The sequence below is a fragment of the Neofelis nebulosa genome, chromosome 4 (assembly GCF_028018385.1).
Source record: "Neofelis nebulosa isolate mNeoNeb1 chromosome 4, mNeoNeb1.pri, whole genome shotgun sequence".
Taxonomy (NCBI): Eukaryota; Metazoa; Chordata; class Mammalia; order Carnivora; family Felidae; genus Neofelis; species Neofelis nebulosa.
In genome coordinates this window covers 87226346-87251517 of record NC_080785.1, presented here as the reverse complement: position 1 = coordinate 87251517, position 25172 = coordinate 87226346, and the positions used below count along the sequence as shown (strand labels likewise).

The following is a 25172-nucleotide window of genomic DNA, read 5'->3' as shown; positions in this document are numbered from 1 at the left end:
GATACACTATTATCAGGCAGATAAACCAAACCAATATTTCCATGAGAAAACAAGCTTATTTACAGGGAGAAATGATGGAAAGTTGGAAGCCAAGAGAACCTACTTTTTAAAAATGAAAGTTCATCTGTCATCCAGAAAGAATTTTGTCATTTTAATTTAAGACCTAGGATTTGGTATTCTGACAAAAACAACCGAAGAAGGTACTTAGAATTTTGTAATTAGAAATAGGATGGTTTCATCCCCATCTTACAATTTGATTAGTGTGCTCAAAAGATGTTTACGGAACAGAGAAATAGTAAGAAGGAAAGTAATCACAATTAATGATTCCTTTTTGGATCTCTAGATATGGTTTCCATCTTAGGACTCTGGTAGGTGTCTCATATGGCAAGTTAAAAATAATAAGCAAAAGTTCCAGTGAAGGCTTTTAACTTCATAAGCTGTGATTCCATTCTGAAAAGAAAAATAATTTCATTTCAAAAATCAAAATCACTTCAAAAATCAGGGAGAAGGAACACAGACTCTAAGAGATTTTTCATTATACTGTAAAGAAAAAGGAGCTGCCTTTATTCATATACTCGGATTAAAAACTGCCTTACAAAAATGCATTCATTTCTTGTTTGTATTTGCAGAATGATTAAGACCTAGGCTGCTGCTTATTACCATTTGATATATTTGAATTTTTCTGTAAGATTTAATTAATCAGGTTTTAATTAAAGAAAACAAATGGATACTTTACGTCTGGAAGAAATGTACTGAGGTGATAAAATAACGAAATGTCAACATCAAAGTCTTTCCCTCTTTTCTACCAGAATTTAAAAGTGCCTGTAAGATGTACCCTCCCCACCAGAAAATATCATCCAAAGACAAGCTGTTATTGTCTTGGTAAAGCACATGTCCTTTATCAGTCCTTGTGCAAGTTGGAAATAAAGTGATTAGAGATAGTCAGGAAGAAGAAAAACAATTATTAGGCTGCAACATTAAACTGAAAATCTCCTCGAGTTATTGGACCAAATCAGCAACTAAATGTCATAGGCAGTGACAAAAGAGATCTCATTTTCTGGCTGTCATATTTTTAGGGGGTTGAGAGCTGTACTTGTCAGAAGAGCGGCAACGAAGGAAAATGATCTGTCTTTGTAGTAAGTGGCTGGGAGTGGCTCTGCCATAGGGTCTAGAAGAACATCATGCACTAAGTCAGCATGATGGTCCCTGAGTAAGCGAAAAGGCCAATCCATTAATAGAACACGGTTCTATTGCTTTTGGACTTCTCTTTCAACCTCTAAAACAAAGTTCTTTGTCTTTAACAACATGAGCACATTTAAAGCCAGGAAGTTAAGATTTCCAATGGTAGATTTTGAAGGATAGAACCGATTCTGTGTTATTTTTCTACTCAGCTGGTTCTAGATCCAAATGAGACTATCTTCTTGCCAACAATCCTTTCTGGTATAGGGTATGGATAGCATTGTTTTAGAATAATACAGTGAATGTCACAAAGTGACCAAATACCATGTGCATTTTTTTTTAATTCACTCACTTCCAGCATCTCTGACTCATCCTTCTGGCCCACACACAAATGGGTATACAGAATTCAGTCAATTAGTATCTACTCAAGCCAAATAATTAATTTTTAGCTTGAGCTTTGGTCATACTGGAAATCATCACTGAGCTGACTGGAAGAGGTCCCCATTTGGGAAGGCAGCAATTGTTGGCAACGTCTTCCAGGTGAGGCAGTTTCCATGAGAACAGTCAACTGCTGGCCAGGGACTGCTCCTGGCCTCCAGACCCATCTGTTATTTAGGTTCAGTGCTGGTCTATCCTTTGCTTAGTAATTGTTAAAACTGGTTGCCAATGTTTTCAAAAAGAGAGATTTTTACAGAAATACAGATTTCTGGTTTCTCTTGAAATATCTAACAATTATCAGCTAGCGCTGGGTAGTGGTGGCTGCCTTCACAGGGTCTGCGTTTGCAAGTCGCCCCAGTGCCGACCACCTCCCCCCTACCCCCCAGTGTCTCCTGCAGATTCCTGAGTTACTCATTTACTCGTAGAGTGAGGAGTATGCAGAGCCAAAGGGACTTGTTCAACTGGAGCCCTTGTTCCCCTTCCAGATCACACTCTGGGTACCAGGACTCTAGGGTTCTGTAACCAATTGACCTTGTCTGATTCCAGAATGTGCCTGGGCCTCTTCTCAGGACCTCAGAAGGATGGCAGCACTGTACACGTCTTGTCTTGTCTTGTCTTGAAATGTGGCTGAGGCATGGGGTATGCTTGCACAGGCTGGAGTGTCCCCATGTATGTGTACCCTATGGGGCCTGCTGGAGCAGGGGGGCTGTGCCCTGTCAATGCTAGGGGCAGGCCTGCCTGCAGACATTTCAGTTTGTGCACTCCTCCTCTATACTCTTCAAAGCAGACAACTTATTTAAACGGTGACATGCTCATAGACAAAGAAGAAGCAAATGCATTTAGAATTCACAAAAAGTGTAGTAACCATGACCGGGGAATCCATTGGCATCCTAAACAATGGCTAAACTTTTCACCCAGCTTCCAAGGAAACCTTCCTTTTCTCGGCATTAAGCCAAACATTAGACTTTGCCTTGGATGTTAGAGAAAAGAGACTGATGGATAGCTTTAAGACGGACTCTAACATGTTTTGATTAAGTCATAAAACGTTCTTTCACATCAATTCTAGAGTGACACGTTAGGAAATTCCTCAGAGACACCCTTCTCTCAGACGAATAATGTGTATTCAAAATAATTTGTCATTAGGTTGAACGTCTCAAAGCGGAGCTACTAAACATATAAATATTTGTACTTCCAGTGTAATAAAGCCACTCTTCTACTATCCTTGGAAAAAAACACAACAGCTAAACACCGGAGCTGGTGGCATAGACAAGATATCTTTCAAAACTAGTTTAAAGTGCAAGATCTGTGGTATAATTATCTGGTAAATAAAACTGGATGCATTACTGGATGTTTCTTCATTTACTCCACAATTTCTCCTTTTTGAGGATCTAGCTCATTGAAAACTCTGCCTTTCTATCTTTCGTGTGTACACTTTAAATATATTTTAATATGTGCTGCAGGTTTTTTGTTACTTTAATTTCTGGCCAATGTCATTAACCAGTTGGTGTCTCTCCAAATAGATGTGGTTTTCTCTTGAGCGTGAACTTGGAGCCAGTGCCCGGCATCTTCTGAGGAGGGGCAGGACATTTGTATAAGCCGAGGCAAGCATAACGCTAAAGGCTTTAACCCTTATGACCTCTCCTCTTCCTAGCCCCTGATACCTCCACTCTCTTTAGGCAGGAAGGGAAAAATCTGCCCCTCTTCTCATTCACTCATCTGTCTCTTCACAAGCTGATTGCTCACTTCCCTTCAGCTCTGAAGGGAAAGCCAGGCTTGCACCTCCCACTGCTTTTGCTTAGGAAAGCATAATAATAATGATAACAGCCCTTGAAAAGGCATCTCCACTGTCATATCCATTTGTAGCTGTCCCTTCTTGCTGTTGGAGAAACAACAGCTCTGAGGAAAGGCTGTCTTCCTATGCTTTTAAAAAATCTGTTCCAACCTATTTCTAGGCATTTACTTTACTATCAGAGTATCCTTTCCTGAACTTAATCATTTTCAATACTGATGAAGCTTTCAAGGAAGAGCGAGCCAAATTAACTTGCAAACTCTCCTGGTGTGAATGAGCAGTCTGCAGCAGAGCATTTTCAAAAATTAAATGCACTTGAAATGCACTCGAAAGCCTAATGAGTAGAGTTGGTAAGAACTGCAGCAAGGAGCATCTTCACAAAAGTCACATGATCTGCAAATTGCAAGAATACATTTTTGCAGCATTTGGCATACACTCCAATAGCTTGGGTTGATTAGAACAAAATTTAATTTGCCACAATCAGCTGGTGGCAAGGGGAGCATGAAATTATGTTGGTGCATCAGTTTTGCACTTTGCAGTATATTTCCTTGTAAATCAGGTATCTTTTAAAAATTTATCTTTGGGTCACAGAACATATAGCTCAGCAAACTTTTTATTAAAAATCACTCTTAGTGAGAGAGACAGTTAAATGTTAACCAAGCAAACACTGTCATCCTCCTGGCATCTTGCCCAAGGATACGGCATAATTCAAGGTGTTTTACTTCTTTGGGTCAAGTGGTATGCCATGAATTTCTGAAGATGAATGTCATTTCATAGCAAAACTTCCATACCATACAAGATATATAGCAGTCTCTACTGGTGAGGGCTGACAATTCTTCTGACTTGCCCTTTTAAATGATTGCCCTTGATCAAAGTCTAGTTTTTAGAAGACTTGAATAGAAACGGGGACTTTTAGTTCAATTACTGTCTTATCTTCCCTAGTCATTCACAGCTTGTGATTAGTTGGTGTCCCCCCACCACTTTTTAAAATTCAGATGTGTTATAGTAATAACACATATGGAAGACTCCTTATGTTACCGAGTGCCATTTGCTAAAGGTTGGTCTCGCGTCTTTGAATTCACTGGGGGTGGGGGGGGCAGGGGCCTGAGGTGGCAACAAGCACTGGCTGGGGAGCCAAGAGCCTCTGCATTATCACTGACTTGCTGAAGACTTCGGGGAAGCTACTGAACCTCTGGGCCTCGGTTTCCTCATCTGTAAACATGAGTGAGCTCACGCCACTCAGGTCCCTCCTAATCTCTCTGAGGAGGGCCAAGGGGCTGAGCAGAGAGGCCGGTGGCCACGAGAGCAGAAGGTGACAGAACATCATCGGTGCTGTTCCTCTTGCAATTCACAGGACAAAGCACAGGCAATTTGGGACCCCATTCCCAACAGTACTGAGTGCTTAGATTACAAAAAATAGTTGATGTTTGTAACAGACATATTCATAAAAATATAAATCTTTTTTGGGGGGACTGAGATGGTGGAGAGAGATGAACTGAATCCTGTTATGAGTGTGAAGAGTGACTGTTGAAAGTTAAGTCTTTGGTGTGTTCTTTTATGAAGCTGAGACATGGTTGTAAAGGGAATAACTGCTTCTGATTGATCGGTTTCATAAGTTTGGAATTAAATGAATTGCGTTTTCTAAGAGTGACGTACCACTGTATTTTTGTCATAGTTTTATTGTTACCTTTTATCAGGCTCTACAACGGAGGCTAATTTTCCATCCTAGTTGCCTTATTATGGTATCAAAATGCTGTGGTTCTTCCTTTGTAAACACAATGAGGAACATTTTCAAAAGCTGTGTTTTTTCACTGCTGTAATGTTCCTTTTATAACGAGCATCCACCAAAGAGCAAAGAGCATACACATCTCAAATTAGCCCCAGGCTTTGCTAGAAATTTTTAATGACTACACTGAAAACATAGGCTTGAAAGACTGCTTGGAATTATACTACTGGGGTGAAAATCTGCACTTTCAAAATCACAGTTACATTTCGAATATCTAGGGTGACTTTTTTCCGTGTGTAAAATAGACACTGACTTAAAATTTGGTTTCAAGTGTCCTTACCCTGTCCCACAAAAGCATTTCAGCACCTAATCCCCAACCCTAACCGCTGGCTTTAGTCACACACCTCCACATAGCACCTTCCTTCTCACAGTGAGGTTGACCTGCCCGTTCCGAGCTGCATGGTGCATAAGGTCGATGACATAGCGGTGGGTCTTGCCAGCCACTGGAATCCCGTCGACATAGACCAGCTCGTCTCCTGGGTGTAGGCGGCCGTCTCTGTCGGCTGAACCCATGGCAATGACAGCGCCAATCAAAATCTAGAGACGCGGTGAGAAGGGAAGGATATTTACATTTCAACTTTTCCTCCCATATCTATGTATATATAATTTCTTTATGTAAATACATAGTAATAATAGACAATAGATGATAGTAACTGATAGTAATTATAGTAATAGGTAATAATATCATTTATAGATCTAATTTCTTTATATATATGTACAACTTGGTGTAAAGTTTTATTTCCACCTTCTACCCCTTACTCCAAACCTGAGCATGTACTTGAAAACTGAAAAATGAGGGGCTGCAGGGTTTCTTTCTTACTCTTCCAGTTTGCTAACTCCTAGAGAAATTAACATTTTGAACTTGCTGCATTTGCTTCCTGGCCCACTAGTCATCACCCTTAAGGAAAATTCTAACCCCAAATAACCCGATGTTATTAGCTACCGTTCATGAAACAAGTTGGGGATTGAATCTTGGTTCCACTTCTTATTTGTGTGGCCTTGGGCAAGTCTTAACCTCTGTGAGCCTCAGTTTCTTCACATGCAAAATGGGGAAGTAAAGTAATGGGGGCTACTTTACAGAGTTGTTGGGAGAATTGAATGAAATGATGCACATGACGCATTTAACTTTGCTTGAGGCAGATACTGAGTGCTCCAAAAATGTCAGGGAAACTAGCTGCTTGTGCATATTATGAAACTGATACAGGTTCAAAATGTTTTTGTTTTTTGCTTTGCTTTGAAAGGCTGGAGATAAGGGGAAAATAAAATAAAAACAAAGCAAAAGTCGTAGTTGGCTTTTCTGGCCATTTGATTTTAGAAAAGTCTCAGTCAAACCTCCTTCCAGTTTTTGCTCCATTCCTTTGAATACTTCCTTAGAGCATTGTCCCCTGCACAAAGAACACCCCGGGTTCTGCCTGTCACTGGAAATACTTCTGATGCTTAGGTGACTATCATACCCGGAAATGGGGAGGTACATATCTGGGAAACGTGTGAATTGTAATTCCCTGAACGAGTAATCATAATAAAAGGCATAACATAAGGTTTCCCTCTTCCCATTTGAAACATTTAGGTTAGTATCCATCAGCAAGGCTTTATTTTCTCTGTCATTGAAAAGGCATAGTACTAAATATTTTAGTTTTGCTATTTAACCTACCGATAAATTTTCCAATACATGGACAATGGACATCCTTTTTCTTTTTCCAAGTGGCTTAGCCATACAGCTCTGAAGGCAGTTGTTACCCTTAGCCTGATAATATTACAGAGACTGTAGTCTAAGTTTTATTTTAAGTCTTTATAAAATGATCCCTTGCTCATAGACTTTCAGGCACAATGATTTCTTCCAAATTGCTGATCTGTGGATCCCAGCTAATTTGGAGAGTTGCTGTTAAGTGATCTGCAGGCTTACAGGTCTTCAGGTGTGGAAGCAGACAGATTCTTACTTGGTCACACTGCTCAGTGTGGCCTGTTAACATGGCAACCAGGTCTGAATGCCCAGGACTTCTCAGGTATATGGAAAATTAGAGTCTGAAGAGTATTCTCTTTTCCCTGAGGACTTCACAGCTTTCGTCCACTGAATTTTATCCATAGGAATAAAAAGTCCTTTATGACTACAGCTGCTTTTCCCCTATTCCTGGGGAGGGGGTGGGGGTAGATTTCCTTCCATGTGGAATTATTTGTGCTCTGATCAGTGATTCATTAGTGCTATCGCAAGGAAAACCACACGTATCCTGCCCTTAGATTGGCTGCATAGTGTGGTTCCTCCCCTAGGACACTCTGCACCCATTTACTATAGGCCAGTAGTCGGGCACGCTTCTGACATTCTCCATTTCCCTTATTGTCATGCCAACCTGAATTTAGGAGTTTCTTTCTAAAGATGTTCCAATCTATTCTTCATAAGACTCAACCTGTTAAGAAGTCCTTCAAAGATTTGCTAAGTGCTTTGTGCAAAAGCCAGTTAAAATGAATGTTTATGTTTGTCCACAGCCCCTTGAAAAGCTGCATTTAGCTGGGTTAGTCCCTCAAAATGCTTCAACCTTTAGATTTCCTACATGCCTTAGTGAGAGAGTTTATAGCTAGTTACAGAGAAAAAATGGCTCATGAACTCCTTGGCTGGTAATTATCAACTTTAAGCTATAGTTCTGATTCTAACTGATGAAAGTGAGCCAAAATATAGGTTACAACTGAGAGATCCAGGGCTGCAATTGGGCCCTCGATAAAAATAGTAAAAACAAAATTTCACTTTGGAAAAAAAAAAAAAAACCAACCCAAAATGTCACATTGGAAAATTCCCATTCCTCCCTTGCTGTAAGCAGACAGCAAAGATATAAAGATACTCTTGAAGTTATCTTCTGTGTTACTAGGTGATACTAGTATAGTAACATCCATTAAAAGGACAATCCCAGTAGGGGAGCCGGGGTGCCTCAGTCGGTTAAGCATTAAAGTGTCCGACTTCGGCTCAAGTCATGATCTCATGGTTCACGAATTTGAGCCCTGCATCTGGCTTTCTGCTGTCGGCACAGAGACTTCTGGGGATCCTGTTCCACCCCCACCCCTCCCCCACTCATGCTCTCTCTCTTTCAAAAAATAAACATTAAAAAAAAAATCCCAGTAAAACATATGCTTTTCAGCTGCATTTTTGTGATATGAGTACCCTTCTTACTGATTAATTTATCTACCAAATATTTATTGAACCCATGGGCCCTTCTAGGTGTTAGGAATTCATCAGTGAACAATAAATACAAATCCCTACCATATAGAACTTCTTTTTTTATGGTTAGACAATGAGAAGTGTGTGTAGTAAGTGTGTAAATTATGTTGCATGCTAGCAGGCACGTCCCGTGGAAAAAAGAGAGCAGATTGGGATGGTAGATGGGTGTCAGTCATGTGGCCGTGGTGGTGTGAGAGCTGGTTAGGGCAGGCGTCCCTGAGAAGTCGACATTTGAGCAAAGACATTTTATCAAGTCTTACATGGTTATTTCCAAATAAGTGGTATATTCAACATAATACTTCAATATAATTTATTGTATAGTATTATGTTGTTATTATATACATATATACTATTACATAACTACGTTATATAATCCATCCTCTACCTTGTTTCAAACAGAGGTTGACATAAACTATTAAACAAGCTTGAATTGCACTGAGCGTGGTGTGCTGGAGCAGGCACTGAGTCGCATGCCCATTAGCTATATACATTAGTCACATTCGCTCCATTCATCAGTAACTGCTGCCTTTGCTGGGGAGAGACTGACCACACACACTGTCACTGCTTCCGGCTCTCATGGGGCTGTTGTTCCTTCGCCTTTGGCTGTTTTGCACCTTTGTGCATTATATTTCACTGCAGATACAGAGCTAGCTCTATGTATCTCTATTCAGGAAAACAACAAACACAACTTATTTTTTTTTCCTTTTAATTCAAATATGTTTTGTATGCTCCAGCCATTCTATTAGTTTATTTCCTGTCTGCCACTGTCACTGCAGGGACTAGATGATCTATGATTCCTTCTTGCACTGTAGTTCATACTAGCTTTTCAATGTATAGACATTCTAACGTATGCTTAGGCTGTCGAGAACATGCCTTGGGACATCTGATCCTTTAATCAAGTAGTTCTAACATTTTAGGGTGCATACCGATTACCTGGTGAGCTTATTAAAACACAGAGTTGGGAACTACCCACAAGAGTCTGATTCTGCAGGCCTGGGGTGGAACCTGAGATTCCACATGTTTAACAAGCTCCCAAGAGAGGCTGGAAGCTTCAGTTTGTAGCTCTGTCACACTCCTACTAACGAGATTCTGAGTATTCTCACTTGGTCCAATGGCTATGGGATCTATGGTCTCACTGGTCACTTCTAAGTCTGCTGAAGGACTCTCCTGCCAGTGCCTGGCCTGAGCTCCTTGACACATCACACTGATCACTCTGCAGGTCTATTGAGGGACTCCCTCACCCCAAGCACATGGTCTGGGCTCACCGGCCCATCAGGCTACATTTTGTTTCCAGTCTTGCTTTCCAAGGGCTACACTGGCCCCTGAGCCTTCCCAACCAACACTGGTCTCACACCACGCACACCTCTGTCGAGCCTCACTGGGTCCTTCAGCCCGTGTAGACCCACTCATCAGTTTTCTCATTGCACTTGGAGGAGTTCTTTATCTTGTCTCTAGTGCTTTGGCCCTGAAGGAAGAGCTTTGTGGCCAAAGAGATCGAAAAAGATTTCCCCCTGACCCCATAAACAACTGACCCATGGTCTTATCTTTCTAAGTGACTTCTCTAAAGAACAAAAGAATCACAATAATAACTCCATAACTCTACTTTATCTTACAGGCTATGAGTGCATGGAACAAAACAGAGTATTTGATATGAAATAATAGCGGTTCACATTCAAGTGGCTGAAATCCCAGTGAGCCAGGGGAAAACACACACACACAGACACACACACACACACACACACACACACACACGAAAATGCAAGCAAATAACTAAGAAACAAACAAAACCAAAATCATATGTGCAGGCCTTTTAATTCCTTTAATTCCTTCCTGCTCTACCTAATGCAAGTCCAGTCCCAGTAGGTCTGATCTGCAATAATTATAGCCTGGGACAACTTGACAATGTGGCCAGAAGATTTCAGGCTCTTGCCTTCCAAAACTTCTCCACAAGTTTGCACAGACTCCCTGACCAAGGAGTATGTCTAGCATTACCTCTTTCTTTCTACGAACAGTTTTTCTCCATTGCAGCATTTTCTAAGTCTTTCCACCTTGATGCCTTCCCATCTCTTTTCAGCTCACAGCTGGAAATCTCATTTTTGTTCCTTTCTGGCAATTTTTCATTTCTTTCTATTTCTATTGTTATTTAACTGTGAAACGTATTTCCTCTTGCAGGAAAAAATGCCCATATGCTTTGTTGGAGCTGGACTCCTGCTGTTCATTATTTGCCAAAAGCTATGTTGTCGTGTTTAATGTGCACCCTGAGATGTCAGTACCATTTCATATATATGGAGGCAGAAACCTGTTTGATGTAATTTATGAGACCTCCTGTGGCTGGGGACCAAGTCACCTCATGAGTCTCTTCTTTTGTAGCACATCAGCAATTAAATGAGGCCAGCACATTTTGTTTATATATTATCTCTGGGCTTAACCATGGAGGAAAGCAGGAAGGAAAGGCTTATGGGAAATCTTTACAGTAGAGTCACTCTTCCTGACATGATCTTTCTGAGGTGCAACATTCTGGTTTTTTAGGGCATTACTTTCTGGCTTTGCTTGCTTTAGGAAGATTTAGACTTCTACTTTAATGACTTAAATGTCAAAATTGTAACTCGCAGCCTGCGTGTGTCTTAAATCATTCAAGTGAAAGAATAAACCAGAATAGATCTAAATAAACCCAGTGGGGATAACAGGCAATCTATGTCATCTGAGGAGGCTTATCACAGATCCTGGATGCCTGCCCACTGGATGGGAGAGAGGACTCTGGAGTCAAAGCCAATGTTCAGAAGGGTTGAGAATCTGGGAGCCAGTGCACTGACTAGGTGGAAAGCTGTCCTGAGGCCAGGTGGTGACCATGGCTGCATTAACACACCTGAGCTTCATTTTAAGCAACATGTGTTCCATTTGGGCAACAATTCTATTGCTTCTGTGCCAGGCAAATTTCAGCCAGACTCTTCCCTTCTTGAGCCAGCTGAGACCAGGCCTTCCCTGTGAACCGTCATGCAGTCCTTTCTCCCCCTGGGGAGGCAGAGACTGTTGAGGAAAATATTTCCTGAGTGTGGTGCTAGTTTACCTGCAAAGCAGACAAACCATGAGCTTGTGTGTGTGCGGGGGACAGGTTCGAGCAAAGTGAGAATTTTACATTTCAAAGACTATATTGAAGTAAGTAAACATCATGGAAAGAGCTGGAACTTTATTTCCCTTACATTCATTTCATAGTTTAATCTCTTATTTGTATTTATATATAAAGGAAGGAAACTGATGTTTCCATGTTCAATGCTTAGGGCTTACATTATTTCCCTTACATTCATTTCATAGTTTAATCTCTTATTTGTATTTATATATAAAGGAAGGAAACTGATGTTTCCATGTTCAATGCTTAGGGCTTGTAAAAACCATGATCTGGCCCTGATTGAAGATTCCTTTGGTACAAAATATTCACCTTTAAATCCAGTCCTCTGGGGTTGGGAATCTCAAAGACAGTAGACTAAATGAGCAACACAGGCAAAAGGGGGTCTTGGGAGCTGTGGCCATGTTCAGTCTAAAAGGGACCACGACATAGCTCCAGCCAGTTGTTGTTGTGGAGAAAGATAAGCCTAATGTTGCTAGATCTATCTTTTAAGGAATTATGGAAATCTGAATTTTTAAAAATGTGAAATTAGCTGTTTTTCCACAATTTTAAAGCACTGGGTTGAACAAAGCACGTTGTAGGGTTACCAGGACACCATCCCTGGACTAGGCTGTTTTAATTCTATATGCAGGACTAGGCCGTTTTATTTTTTTATTTTTATTTTTATTTTATTTTATTTTATTTTTTCAACGTTTTTTATTTATTTTTGGGACAGAGAGAGACAGAGCATGAACGGGGGAGGGGCAGAGAGAGAAGGAGACACAGAATCGGAAACAGGCTCCAGTCTCCGAGCCATCAGCCCAGAGCCTGACGCGGGGCTCGAACTCACGGACCGCGAGATCGTGACCTGGCTGAAGTCGGACGCTTAACCGACTGCGCCACCCAGGCGCCCCAAGGCCGTTTTAATTCTACAGAGCCCATAGGATCTAGAGGCCTTAGAAAATATAAATTCCAGATTTTTTTTTTCTGAGACATTCAGGTGATGATTTGGCTGGGTGAAGAGGGCTCTCTTCAGTTTCATTTAGCAAATATATATTATTCCAGGCTCTGTGCTAGGCTTGGAAGACATAGACACATCAAAACATGGTCCTTGCCTTCAAGGAATTCCCAGATTGGTAAGTGGAAAAAAGTATGTTAGTCAGTGCATTCTGGAACAAATATGAACCTCGTCTTTCTGGCAGAGACCCCTTGGGTTGGTAAGTTTGAAGCATTATGTTAGAAAAAGTATAATGAATTCTAATGGATTTACCCTTAAATGCTCTACAAAAGTCTCAGTATCCCTCACAATGCTATAAAGATCAACTTAAAGTGCCATTACTTCCTTAATTTAGTATCTTTTAAACATATGGGTGTACAATAAAGAATTTAGTCTGAGCCCAAACAGAGGTCTGGCCTTTCCTGAAATGTAACCTTCAGACTATTGCAACAGGAGTATCTTTGTTGTTCATGGTGAACCCCTTGTACTGAACCTGAGAGTTTATGCTAATGAGACTCATGGTGAGTGCCTGTTACTTTATGCTAAAGAAGATGATTCAGGGTGGAGCCAGCCACGCCTACAGTCTTAGGGTGGGGGCTGACTATACCAGAATGAATAGGCACATAATTAGAGGACCAGGCCTTTGAATCTTGTGACATCGACCTGATCTCTGGGAAGGAGAGGGGCTAGAGATTGAGCTCAATCACCTCAATGACTCAGTCACTCCTACTCCAATAAAAACTCTGGACACCAAAACTTGGGTGAGCATCCCTGGTTGGCAATCCTCTGTGCATCCATGCTGGGAGGATAACCTGTCCTTGAGGATGATGGAGGTTTTGCATGTGGAACCCTTCCAGACTTTGTCTTATGTGCCCCCCCCCTTTATTTCTGGTTGGTCCTAATATGTACACTTTCACTATAAAACTAATCATAAGTACAGTACTTTCCTGAGTTCTATGAGTTATTCTAGTGAATTATCAAATCTGAAGGAGGCCATGGGACGCTTAAATTTGCAGCTAGTGTCTGAAGTGAGGGACATTCTTCCCTTAGACTTTTTAGTTATTGCAGTTGTTGTCAGGCATATGGGGCAGACTTGGCTTTCTTGAGGACTGTGACCTTGACCTCCAGTTTGGCTAATGGCACACCATTCATCCATAGGGCACTAATGGAGAATAAAAAGGGAAATATGAAGTCCCTGCTTAGGAGAAATTTTAAATCCTGTTGATCAAACTAAATAGGGAGACATATGAGCAGGTTAGAGAATAATCCTGAAGGAAGCTAAGTCAGACAAATACCCTGTGGAAGTGAGGAGGCTAAATATTTACATATGTGAAGGAACTGGACACTATTGTTGGTTCTGTCTATATAAAGCAAGATGAATTATAGAGAAGAGTGAGGATGTCTCCTGACCAGATGACTGAGGATCCCTCAGAAACTGAGAACCACGTGGCAAATAGAAGGAGAACAAGTCTGTGAAAGGGAGCAGAATGTAAGTGAGATTTGTTCTTTCTACCCATGATATGAGATCCTTAACTTAATCTCTGGATAAATAAAAGTCCAAAATTATTTGAGCCCTGTATTTTACCGTGGCACTCTCTTCCTTCAAAACACTAGTAGGGAAGTCCAGATAACCCTCATTGGTAAATTCACTTTCACATCTTTTCTCATAAAGCTTTCTCTCTATTGAGAGAGCACTATAATCCTCATTTTACAGATGAGGAAACTGAGGCTTACAGCTTAACTCCCTTTCATGAGCTGGGATCGGGTTAAGGCACTTGAGCTGGAATGGGGTGTTATTTATTCAAACCTCTCATGAATCTGACTTAGTCATATTGGGTACCATTTAAGACACATCTTTTACAATGAATATTTTATGGCTGATATTTTGATACATGCTCATTAATCTAGCTTTGCAATGTTTTCTGTATATTATTTTCTGCTTTTACTCTGGTGTATAATGACTGTGTGTGTGTGTGTGTGTGTGTGTGTAATTTCTCCAGAGCCCTCCCCAAATTCCCAATGTTGTGCCAACATTGAAGTTCACTTTGTGAACATCTCACGGGAATCCCTTAGTTTGAATCTGCCTGAGATTTTGCAGCATTGAGCCTGGTTTTGCTTCTGTTTATCCCTGTGTTTTCTCTCCTGTGCAGTCCGGATTGCAAACATACATAATTCTGCTGGTCCAAGGCACCTCTTCACATGTACCTTCTGTCATACTATGGCTTACCTATGGGGTGCTGTCCAGAGTGACCAGGGGTCCAATACAATTAAATAATTGAAATATCCAAGAGGAATTCAATCCCTTCTAAGGAGAGTAATGTCCCCTCTTAATGTATGTACATTAACTTATGAGGATTTATTGGCATGAAAACACTGACATGTTTTGAGAACTTAAACAGCAAGAAAAAAAACACACCAAACCTCAAACTCTTCCTGAGTCCTCGAAGATTTTCTTTTAGATGTCATAGTGGGTGGTATTTCCCCTGATGCACAAACACATAAAATATATAGCCCACAGTGTGGAAATAAAGAAGTTTCAACTTACCGGCTGCCCAGGCTCATCCCCCCCGAGGATTCTGAAGCCAAATCCAGACTCCATCCTGCGAAGGTGAACATCCAGTTCCTTATAATCTGGACCTGGCATAAAGGAGATCCCATTGAGTGATGAATCCTGTCCCCTCCCCACTCCCTGAGAAACTGAACACACTGATGATAAATTAATTTCGTGGATGTGATTAATGAGAGTGCTGTTAGAGTTGGTGGAGAGCATTGAGGATAAAAAGAAATATGGTGACAAAATGTTCCCAAATTAGGTAGTCTCTCGATTAACAGTGACCAAACAAGAGTATTACCATAGGCAGAAAGAACACACAAATTTCCTGACTGAAAAAAAAAAAATGATCGTCTTATAATTCCTTATTTTCCTGAGACCATTCAGATTGCTCTCAGAAAGACTGGCTGTCACTCTGAGGATGTTGACTGTGACTAGAATGATCGTTTCAGAAATCCGAGAGAGCAGAAGATAATATCCTGGAGCTACCTGGTACAGTCTTGCCTAGTGATCTACTAATATCTGCTCATGTCTTGATGCATCCAATTTAGTATGTGTTGGGGATGGGGAGATACAAACATATGCCTATTTGTCTTTTTTTAAATGGTAAAAATTAGAAAAGATAGAATTTAAACTTTTCTGTATTGGGCATTTGAGTGAACTCGTATCTCCCCAAACATTTTAAGATGTGGAAGCCACGAGGAGATTCACTACTGACTTCACTATTACTACTACACTAATATATCCACAATAAACTGGAAGAGAGATACTTCTCTGCAGTTAGTTGAAAGAACAGAAATGCACTTAAAAATAAGCTGGGACACTCTGGATGTCAATTTTTTCAAGTTTAGAGTAAATATAAAGTAAAACAATAAGAACTCTTCTGATTTTTTAAGAAGGATGTATTTATGCTTACCCTTTACCCTTGGGCCTTTGAATCCTTCTCAAGGGGGTAAAGTCTCCATCATAACTGAGTTGCACATACTTTTGTGGCCATTGTTAGGATGCCAATGAATGATTAGCAACTTTGGGAAATACTTATTAATGCCATCCTTTGCTTAAGAAGTATTCAGTGATCCTGGGGCGCCTGTGTGGCTCAGTCAGTTAAGCAGCCGACTCTTGATTTTGGCCCAGGTCATGATCTCACAGTTTGTGGGACTGAGCCCCACACTGGGCTCTGTGCTGACAGCATGGAGCCTGCTGGATTCTCTCTCTCCCTTGCTCTCTGTCCCTCCCCCCACTCTTGCTTGCATGCTCTCTCTCTCTCAAAATAAATAAATACAATTTAAAAAAATAAAAAAAGTAGTATTTAGTGATCCTAGGCCTTAATGGTTTAAAGGAAGTATTATAACTTACAGAATCAAGTATTAAGTTAAATTGCTTACACAGGATGGTTTTGAAAATTGGGATGGGATTTCAGAGAAGGATCCTCGTGGCACAGGAAGCTGTGTCTGACCTACTTGGATATATAGTAATAGTCAGAGTTGAGAGAGACAGACTCAGTGAATGATGGCCAGGCAAATCTTTCCTAGGCTCTATAGTAAGTGGGGCTGCTGCAGTGATCCAGTAAACAAGGCACAATGATATTGGGCTTGCCCTGGTGTCCTCCAGTATGGGCTATGCATTCCCAGTTATATACAAAAGGAAATTCATTCATTTCTGAAATGTAAGCATAAGCTGATTGTGCTATTGTTCTCAAAAAACAAAACAAAACTGAGTCAAGCCCAAAGTACATTTGTATATATGTATATACTGTGCAAGAATCCATGACCATTCATTCCCTCTCATGAGCAGATGCACATATAACCAAAGTCCTTTCCATTCAATGACTAATATAAAACTCAAAAAAGATGAACCAATTGGACCTCCACATCCATTAGTCATCTTTTATAAATTGTATTATCATTCATATTTGAAAGATGAGAACTTAGAAGAATTCAGCTGGGTGGCAAAAGGAAGATGAAAACTTTGCCCTATACTCTACAAGTCACAACTGGCTTTTGAACTTAGTTTATTCCTGGGGTCTGCAACATCATGTATGAAATCTCATATTGGGAGTGTGTGCTCCTTTGGGGCTTTGGGACTCCAGGCAGGTGGAATAGCCCTCTAAAATCATAGCAAGCATGGGTACTCCTCCCAAGGGAGGATAAAGGCAAGGGGAGATGGGAAGATGACAGATAGTGCCCAAGATTTTAGAAATCTTTAGTTGTTTATGATGCGATTGTTCACAGTAATCTCTTCTCTAGGTAATTTTACACTTACAGGACTCTAGATCATATGAAAGATAAATAGAGACCATAAAAAATACAAAGAGAACACACACACTATATAATCAGAACGTTCCACCTACTCTTATAAATATTTTCATTTTTGCATCATTGGTGAGTAAGGTAAGTGGGAAATTGTTCTTCTGATGGCTTCAGCATCAATCCATATTGCACGAGGAACTCTAAAAGCAGTTTACTATGCAATCCATTTTATTTGCTAAATAAAACTCCCCCCCCCCCCGCCCAAAGTGCCAAAATTATGGCAATCCCAGGAACAGAATTTTGAGACATGCCAGGGGACAAGGGGGTTGTCTTGTGTCAGAGGATGCTGTAAGTCCTGGAGGAATCAGAAAGCTTTTCTTTAATGAATGACTCAGGACTCTTATTTTTAGTAGAAAAAATATAGATTTTAGCTGGTTAATTTTATTTAACTTTGAAGAACAGATGAGAGACCGGCATTTATCCTCCTCCTCCTATTCTCTGTGTGCAGTTTGGTGACATTACGATCTCCTGACTATTGCTCTGACTGCTCTGATTTCAAATGTGGGGTGCTATGTGCCAGCTGTATCATCTGCACCTTCCATTCTTCCAGACAGAGATGGCTAGCTTCATGGTACATGAACATGTAGACACAGGCAGAGAGACCCATTAGAGACGTATGCCAGCAGACATGATTTTTAAAAATTTCTTTGTTAATTTTGAACATAGACTGAGAGGCTGCAGGACATAGAAACTTTAGAGAAAGAGTCAAGTGGAAAAAAAGTTTAAATGACAGATTGTGCCTTAAGGCAGTAGTACTTTTTTTTTTTTTTTTGGAAAATAAGAGCTTTTAGAAAGGTAATTTTTCTTTGGCTTCTTCCCCTGCCTTCCCCATCCTTTTAAGTCTGGTTTTAAAAAATAACTAAAATTATATACACAAAGCTGAGAGACATTACTCTTTTCTTCCCCCTACTTTTTTAGCTCTCTTATAATCTTATAGATTATGATGTTTCTGATACTTTCCTTTAGCTGCTCTTCTGGCCAGACGGCACATTTAAAATTACTGTGTCATGATTTACCTTTCCTCCCGTTAATGCAAGAACTTAAAGCAGAGAAATCCAGGGACCAGCTCTTCACCTCATTGTGACAGAATTTAAAAATCATCGCCTCTCTCTTCTGTTGGTTTGCTAACCATGCACCTGGAAGGTTGTTTGATGAAGGAGTCTGGTAGACACCTGGTGGGACCTGGGTCACTTTGGATGTCACTCAAACATGGCCCCACTGACATCTTTTTTTTTCTTTCTGCTTTCTTGTTTATTTTATTCCTGTGCTCTTTGTTTACCTTCTTTTTCCTCAGCCCCTTTTGCAGAACTGTCAGGGGTATTCTCAGGCATTGCTGAGACTGGGGAGAGGCAGAATACTCTTTGGCTATGTGTGTTCAATGGCCATTTCTGGCCACTGTTGCTTTTCCCTTAGAAGCTGGGTCCCAGGATCTTCAGGCATTATGAAGTAAATCATCTTAAGACATTTGTCCCAGATGTAACTTTCCATTGACCACTGTGGCAAACTACCCAGATGGAATTTACAAGTCCTAACTTATCCTGGGATCCCACTAATATTGAAAAAACTAATAGTACTAAAAGTAGCAAATGGTGGCCACATCCAGGTATATGGACAAACTCCCTCATAATAGGGAAAAGCAGAATTTCAAAAACTGCTTTTCTTATTTTTCACTAAGACTCCAGAAGCTTCACAGCTGTTTGTATCCTTGGTCTAGCTTTGGAAAGACATGACTTTGTGCACAGTTTTAGGGAAAAGGATGGGTAACTGAACACAACTGATTAATTTTATGAATGGATTCAAGCTTCAAAAATGCAAAGAATGGCATTTTTTAAGGACTGATTTGGCACATGGGATGCTGCAAACATGTCAATTAAATTTTGGTACTTGAATCCCCTTTCATGTTTTAATTAAAATGTAAATACCATGGGCTTATTATCAGTTTGGCACAGAAAATGAATTCATTCAATTTTTCCTGCTGGAAAGAGCATTAGTTGTTTGGCTTTTCCTTGTAAAGAGACCTAGGAAAGAGGCTGAGGAAGGAATCAGGAATCAAAGATGGTTGTTAAATATGTCCCTGGCTTCTGAACTTTCAATACACTCCAGATACAGAATGAGTTAAATAGAAATTAAGTCGTTTCTATCGCTTGAATCTAATATTACCAGATAGGTAGCTAATACATTTTTGCTTTAAAAGAATGCCTTCTCTTTACTGTTTTCCTTTATACCTTTGGTAATGTAAAAGTGGCCAGACACATTTTAGCTCTAGTAGAAGTCAACTCCCACTCGGTTTGGTTTTCTCCTTCAGCTGTAAAATAAACTCAGATTTCCCCATACCAAACACCTCTTTGTCCCACCCATTTCTGTTTTGGATGAGTAATCTCTAGTGGGGTCTTACTTCCCCATCTTCAGTCTCTCATTTGTGACTTACTCCTGCCAGTCTGGCTCCAGCTGTGTTGGCATTTCTGAAACTGCTCTCGCTAAGGTCATCGATGACATCCTAATGACCAGATCAAATGGTCATTTTCTCTTTCCACATTCCTACTGATTTCTGTGCCTCATTTGACACTGTTGACGCATCCCTTATGCCCCCTGATTTCTTTTGTTTCTAAACAGGGAAAGTTCTCCTGGAAGTGATTTCTGTGATACTCCACACCCTGGTTCTCTTGGCTTTGGGAGAAGTCCATTCAAAAGTCCTGACTACGGGTGCATTGTTTCTCATGATTATTTTTCTTTGATGATGGCATAATTACATTTATCATCTACTGTATTTCATTATGCACAGCCTGTAGAAGTTGCTAAATAAATGTTTCTTGAATTTAATTGTTTTAAGATACTCACCAATCTAGTATACTCGATAAACCACAGCATTACTCTACTATGGAGTTAGCACTTAGTTTCATAATTACATTGTTTAGGACTTCCAACTATCAATTTTGCCTCTGTACCTAAGCATCATAGGCAGCTAAAGTTAATAAAAATACCTTATAATTAAGCTAAATATATCTGAGTCAAAAATCATGACACATAATTTCATAAAGGACATATTTTAAATGTGAGAAGTGGTATGGGAGATCCATTTATTTTGGAGTCATGATTTTCGAGAATATTTTGATACCTTGTATGCACATTTAGCAAAATATTTGGATTGGTTCTTTCCCTGAAAATTTGGACTGCGTGGTGGCAAACTGTATTATGCCTTTTCTCTTTTAACTAATGTGTATTTTTTGAAATGTAGAAATACTGTGCAGATATATCAAGGTAATCTATGCTTTTACGTGGTTCTTCTCTTTCTTCTTTTGTTTTTAAGTAAAGTACATTCAGAAGTTGAGATTTTCAAGAAATGTACTTGCTGTGGCCAATAAACAGAGATTTAGAATTTCAAATTAAATCCTACTTTCATTTTGCAACTGTAATTACTAGGTCTCATTTTCCTTCTGGGCAAAAGATATTCTTTCAAAATTACAAGGACCTTACAGTCAATATATAAGAATAATCATAGAAAAATTTTCAGACCAAGCTAAACAAATACTTTATACATTATTTGAGGACAAAGTGCTAAGCAACATCTTCCATATTTTCTACATACCCCCCAAAAATGACATGGAAACTTACAGAATGAAATGATCTCAAGCACATATATTCTCCAAGGGGTGTTAGAACATGCTGAGATGGATAATGAGCTGTCATCATGGAAATACTCTAGAGATGTATGCTGTGAGCCCACAGACCTGAAATAGTACTATTATTATGAAACACTCTTTTCTGCAATTGTTTCAGTGTTCTGGCTTTCAATCCAGTGGTCTAAGCAGCTGTTCAAACCACTTCCTAAAAGTAAAAAAATCTGAATCTTCCTTTTCCTCCTTCATTTCCATAGCAACATTAAATATTTTAGTCTAAACCAAAATTGGTATGTATTTTCAGAACCATTAGATTGAAAAAAATGTCCCTCTTTTTAAGTAAATTATTACTGAAAGCTCTTGAATTATGATATTCTATTCTAACTTAAAATTCCATTGAAATGTAGCATTTTGTAATTGGCATGGTTTAAAACAATTAAATTGATATAGCTATTTAGTTTATGTGAAAATAATTTCATCTACATTAGCAAAATTTCCAATAAATTCTTTGGAAATATGTAAATTGCAAATCTTTTCAGATACTCTACATTATTTCTATTTATCTAGTCCAGCATGGTCCAATATAAATAAAATGCAAGCTACATAAGTAATTTAAACTTTCCCAGTAGCCCATTTTAAAAAGCAAATACGATCTGCTTTAAAAAGCAGATATAGTCAACTTTAATAATGGATTTTAAGCTGGTATATCAAAAACATTTAAGCACTCATCAATATAAAAAAGTAATGAGATATTATGTTTCTATTTTTTCTCTTTATATTAAGTTTTGGAATCCAGTATGGATTTTTACATACATCCAAATTCAGAGTAGCCACATTTCAAGTGCCAGAAGCTTCCTGTGGCCAGAAGCTACTGTATCAGCATGATCTAGTCAGTTTAGTGGCTTTTGTTGGCACCTGGTTTTTAGTCTAGTCTTTTATTAAAGCATTTTATGAAAGTAATGAACAGATATGACTCTTTTCCTTTGTCTTTTGTTTGTTTCTTTGGCAGCCAGTGAGACCCACCTTAATGGGACTTGTCCTCTACCTTCAATACTTGTGTATGTGGGTGACTAAAATTAGCACAGTGATTATATACTAATAAACTGATACTACTCAGAGGAATGGTTTGTTACACAGAATGGAAGACGTTTCACTCACAGGACTGTGAGTACTGAAGAATACTTGCCAGAGGAATCCATTCGGAAACTGGTCCTTGGTGGCACTTGTTCTGGATGGGAAAATGGGGAATTAAAATCGAAATTCATTTATGGCAATTTAAAATTCATCTTTACTTTTTTTTGTTGTTGCTGTTATAACTCACCCCCAACCTTGTGCTCAAATTTAATGATTTTGTTTCTCTAAGATCCATGGAAGTTAGTGGACAGGACATACCCTGTTTTATGTATATGAATATATCTATAAATGTATTTCTTTTATGTGCATGCAAAATAGAAAAATTTGAATTCTTTTAGATCAGAATGAAAAAAAATCCTCATTTTCAAAAACTAAGCTTTGATTCTCATCATAAGAATGCTTATAGGAAAGTAAAGTCGGGGCACCTGGGTGACTCAGTGGATTAAGCATCTGACTCTTGATTTCCGTTCAGGTCATGATCTCATGGTTGGTGAGATTGAGCCCTGTGTTGGGCTCTGCGCTGACAGTATGGAGCCTGTTTGGGATTCTCTCCCTCCCTTTCTCTCTGCCTCTCCCCTGCTCATGCTCTCTCTCTCAAAAATAAATTAAAAAACTTAAAAAAAAAAGTAAAGTCAATCCAGAACCTGAACTATACACAAACTGAGGAAGTCTTTTAAAATCAGGTTAAGATATTGTGTCATCAAATTACTGAAATGAAAAGTGGAAAATTCTATCAATGAGTGTGTTGACTTACGTCCATCAGTCCAAATATTTTGATACTTACAATTATTTGGATAGCTGAAGTTATGTATAAGCAGTTGAGTTAAACTGGTTTATGTTAGCAATATAAATCCTTCATGAGAATTATGATGTTATCTCTGCTACATATGAAATAAAATTTGTGGACATGAACGTAAAATACTATACACATAATTAAAAATGGGGCACTATAAAAATGTGTATTTTATTATTACATTAATAAAAATTAAAATAGACCAAATTCTGATTGCTTTCTTATTGAGCTTTGTTTTGAAGACAGCATTCTACACTCTTCAACAATAAAAATGAACTAGAAGCCTGTTGAGGGCAATGACAAGGCCTAGTGTCACTACCTTCTGGGTTTGACAGGTGCTCCCCACTGCATCCTGCACAGCTAATCGTACTCATTCCAGGCAGAATGACCATCCCTGCCATGTAACCTGTGTCTTCTAGTAAAGGTAAATTAGTTTTCCAGGAGAATCATTACTTCTTAAAAATCCTCCATGTGTAATGGGACTGCTTAGCATTATAAATTGAGAACTGTCCTTTCATTAGAAAGACAGAGCTGTATCAGGGATAGAAGGCTGCTACCTTCCAAGAGCTTCCATTGGTTGTAAAATTGGCATTTTATATTATCATAATCTCACTAGGACCTACTTGCCATTCAGCGATTACATTGAGTTTACTGCAGCCCTGATGGTCTCATATTTATTCATGAAAGTTCTGTGGATTGCATTGTTCACTTGTGCTACCAGCAAAATGCTTTGACGTACTAAATAACTTTCAGTCAAGGACTGATTTTAGAGTTTACTTCTCCCCTCCCCTCCTCCACTTTTATCCTCTGCCTGATTCTAGGAACATTAAGTTTTAAACTGATGAATGAAATAAATTTATTATCTATCAGACTGGATCTACTTTCTAAAATACATGGGAAAAACGTGTCCCTAACCTAACTTTTATTTCCCTTTCTTTATTACTTGGCTCATGTCATGGTAACTTTCTTTATTAAAAGGGACCTGTTAGAAATATAAATGTTCCCATAATTGTTTACAAAGCTACCTAAATATACCTAAATTAGATTTCAAAATTAAAAAGCACACATTAAAAATGGCAAACACAGCTTAACTGGAATTACTAATCTCCTTTATCAATATATTATAACTGCAAAGTGACGCATAATGTGATATACTAGAACTGCAGCTGAAAGGCAATTTTTTTTTCACGGATTAAGCCATAACATAAATTATACTAAGGACAGCAATAATGGTTTTCCCATGGGAAAAAGGTGCAGGAAATTAACCTTCAGAGTACAGTTGAGGACATTTTAAATGATAATGTTATTAATTTTTTTCTAGTCTTTTATGATTCTAATGCTAAAGTCATTGATAAAAAGTGTCTTAACATTTACATATCATCTTATTTTAATATTTCACTAAAATAAGATAGTGCACCAGAGAACATTAGTTAAGAACATTAAGGCCATTGGACAACAGCAATGGCCAAGCAAATGAGGCCAGGGCTTGGTCTAGCAGTGTTCAGATGTGGGGGTGTTCTCTAGGAAGGCAAGGTGGCCTTTCAGGATGACTTAACAGCTGCCTGCAGCTATGGCATCCATGATGTATCAGAACCTTTCCTAAACCTATTGACATTTCCAGCTTGACTGTACCAGGTGTGTAATCACATTGGCAAGGGGGACTGGAGGCCAGAAGACTGAAGTGGGAGCACTTGCACAGGCTTTGGAGCTCTGGATATTGTGTATCTACCTTGTGTGATGTGGCTTCCACCATGTTTCCATTTAGAGTCTCAACCCATGCGGTGCACTGAGTGGATAATATTTTTACACTACCCTATCTTTCCAAGTGGCTCTCATGTTAGGAATGGAAGACAGTGCCAACTACAGCCCTTGCTGACTAATAACACGGAGAAAGCAGCAGAAAAACCATTATTTAGAAATACAACCACTCATTTGTGATTAGCCATAAGTTATACGTGCATTATAATGCTGAACAATGAAAGAATTCCACAATGAACAATGAACAACAAAACGGTAGGATAAAAGCCATGGATGTGAAAAATACAGCCGTCCGTTTTTGACTGGCTACAAAGTATAATTTCCTCTCAAGTATAGTGCTAAAAACCAGTTTGTTCTTCCATTATGCTCTAACTCTTGTGGTTCCTTCTGATTGCTACCCTCGCTGCAATACTCACTGCTTATTGTGAGTTAGTTCTTCCTAATTTCCGGAAAGAAAAATTGATCATGTGAGTTTTTTGAAGAAATTTCAGAGGAATTTGTGTTCTAAAGAGG

General features: G+C 39.3%; 1 protein-coding gene across 12 annotated transcripts in view; it reads right to left on the bottom strand.

The window, feature by feature from the left end:
• MAGI2 (membrane associated guanylate kinase, WW and PDZ domain containing 2) overlaps positions 1-25172 on the bottom strand; it is a 1350742-nt gene that overhangs the window by 153414 nt on the left and 1172156 nt on the right. For 8 of the 12 annotated variants that reach the window (XM_058725276.1, XM_058725277.1, XM_058725285.1 and 5 more), the window contains 3 exons: positions 22161-22202; positions 15043-15134; positions 5537-5729 (listed from right to left, as the gene is read on the bottom strand). In XM_058725276.1, the coding sequence (XP_058581259.1) occupies positions 5537-5729; positions 15043-15134; positions 22161-22202 (327 nt within the window). The remainder of the gene's footprint in view (positions 1-5536; positions 5730-15042; positions 15135-22160; positions 22203-25172) is intronic. The other 4 variants (XM_058725278.1, XM_058725279.1, XM_058725281.1 and 1 more) reach the window with 1 other exon arrangement.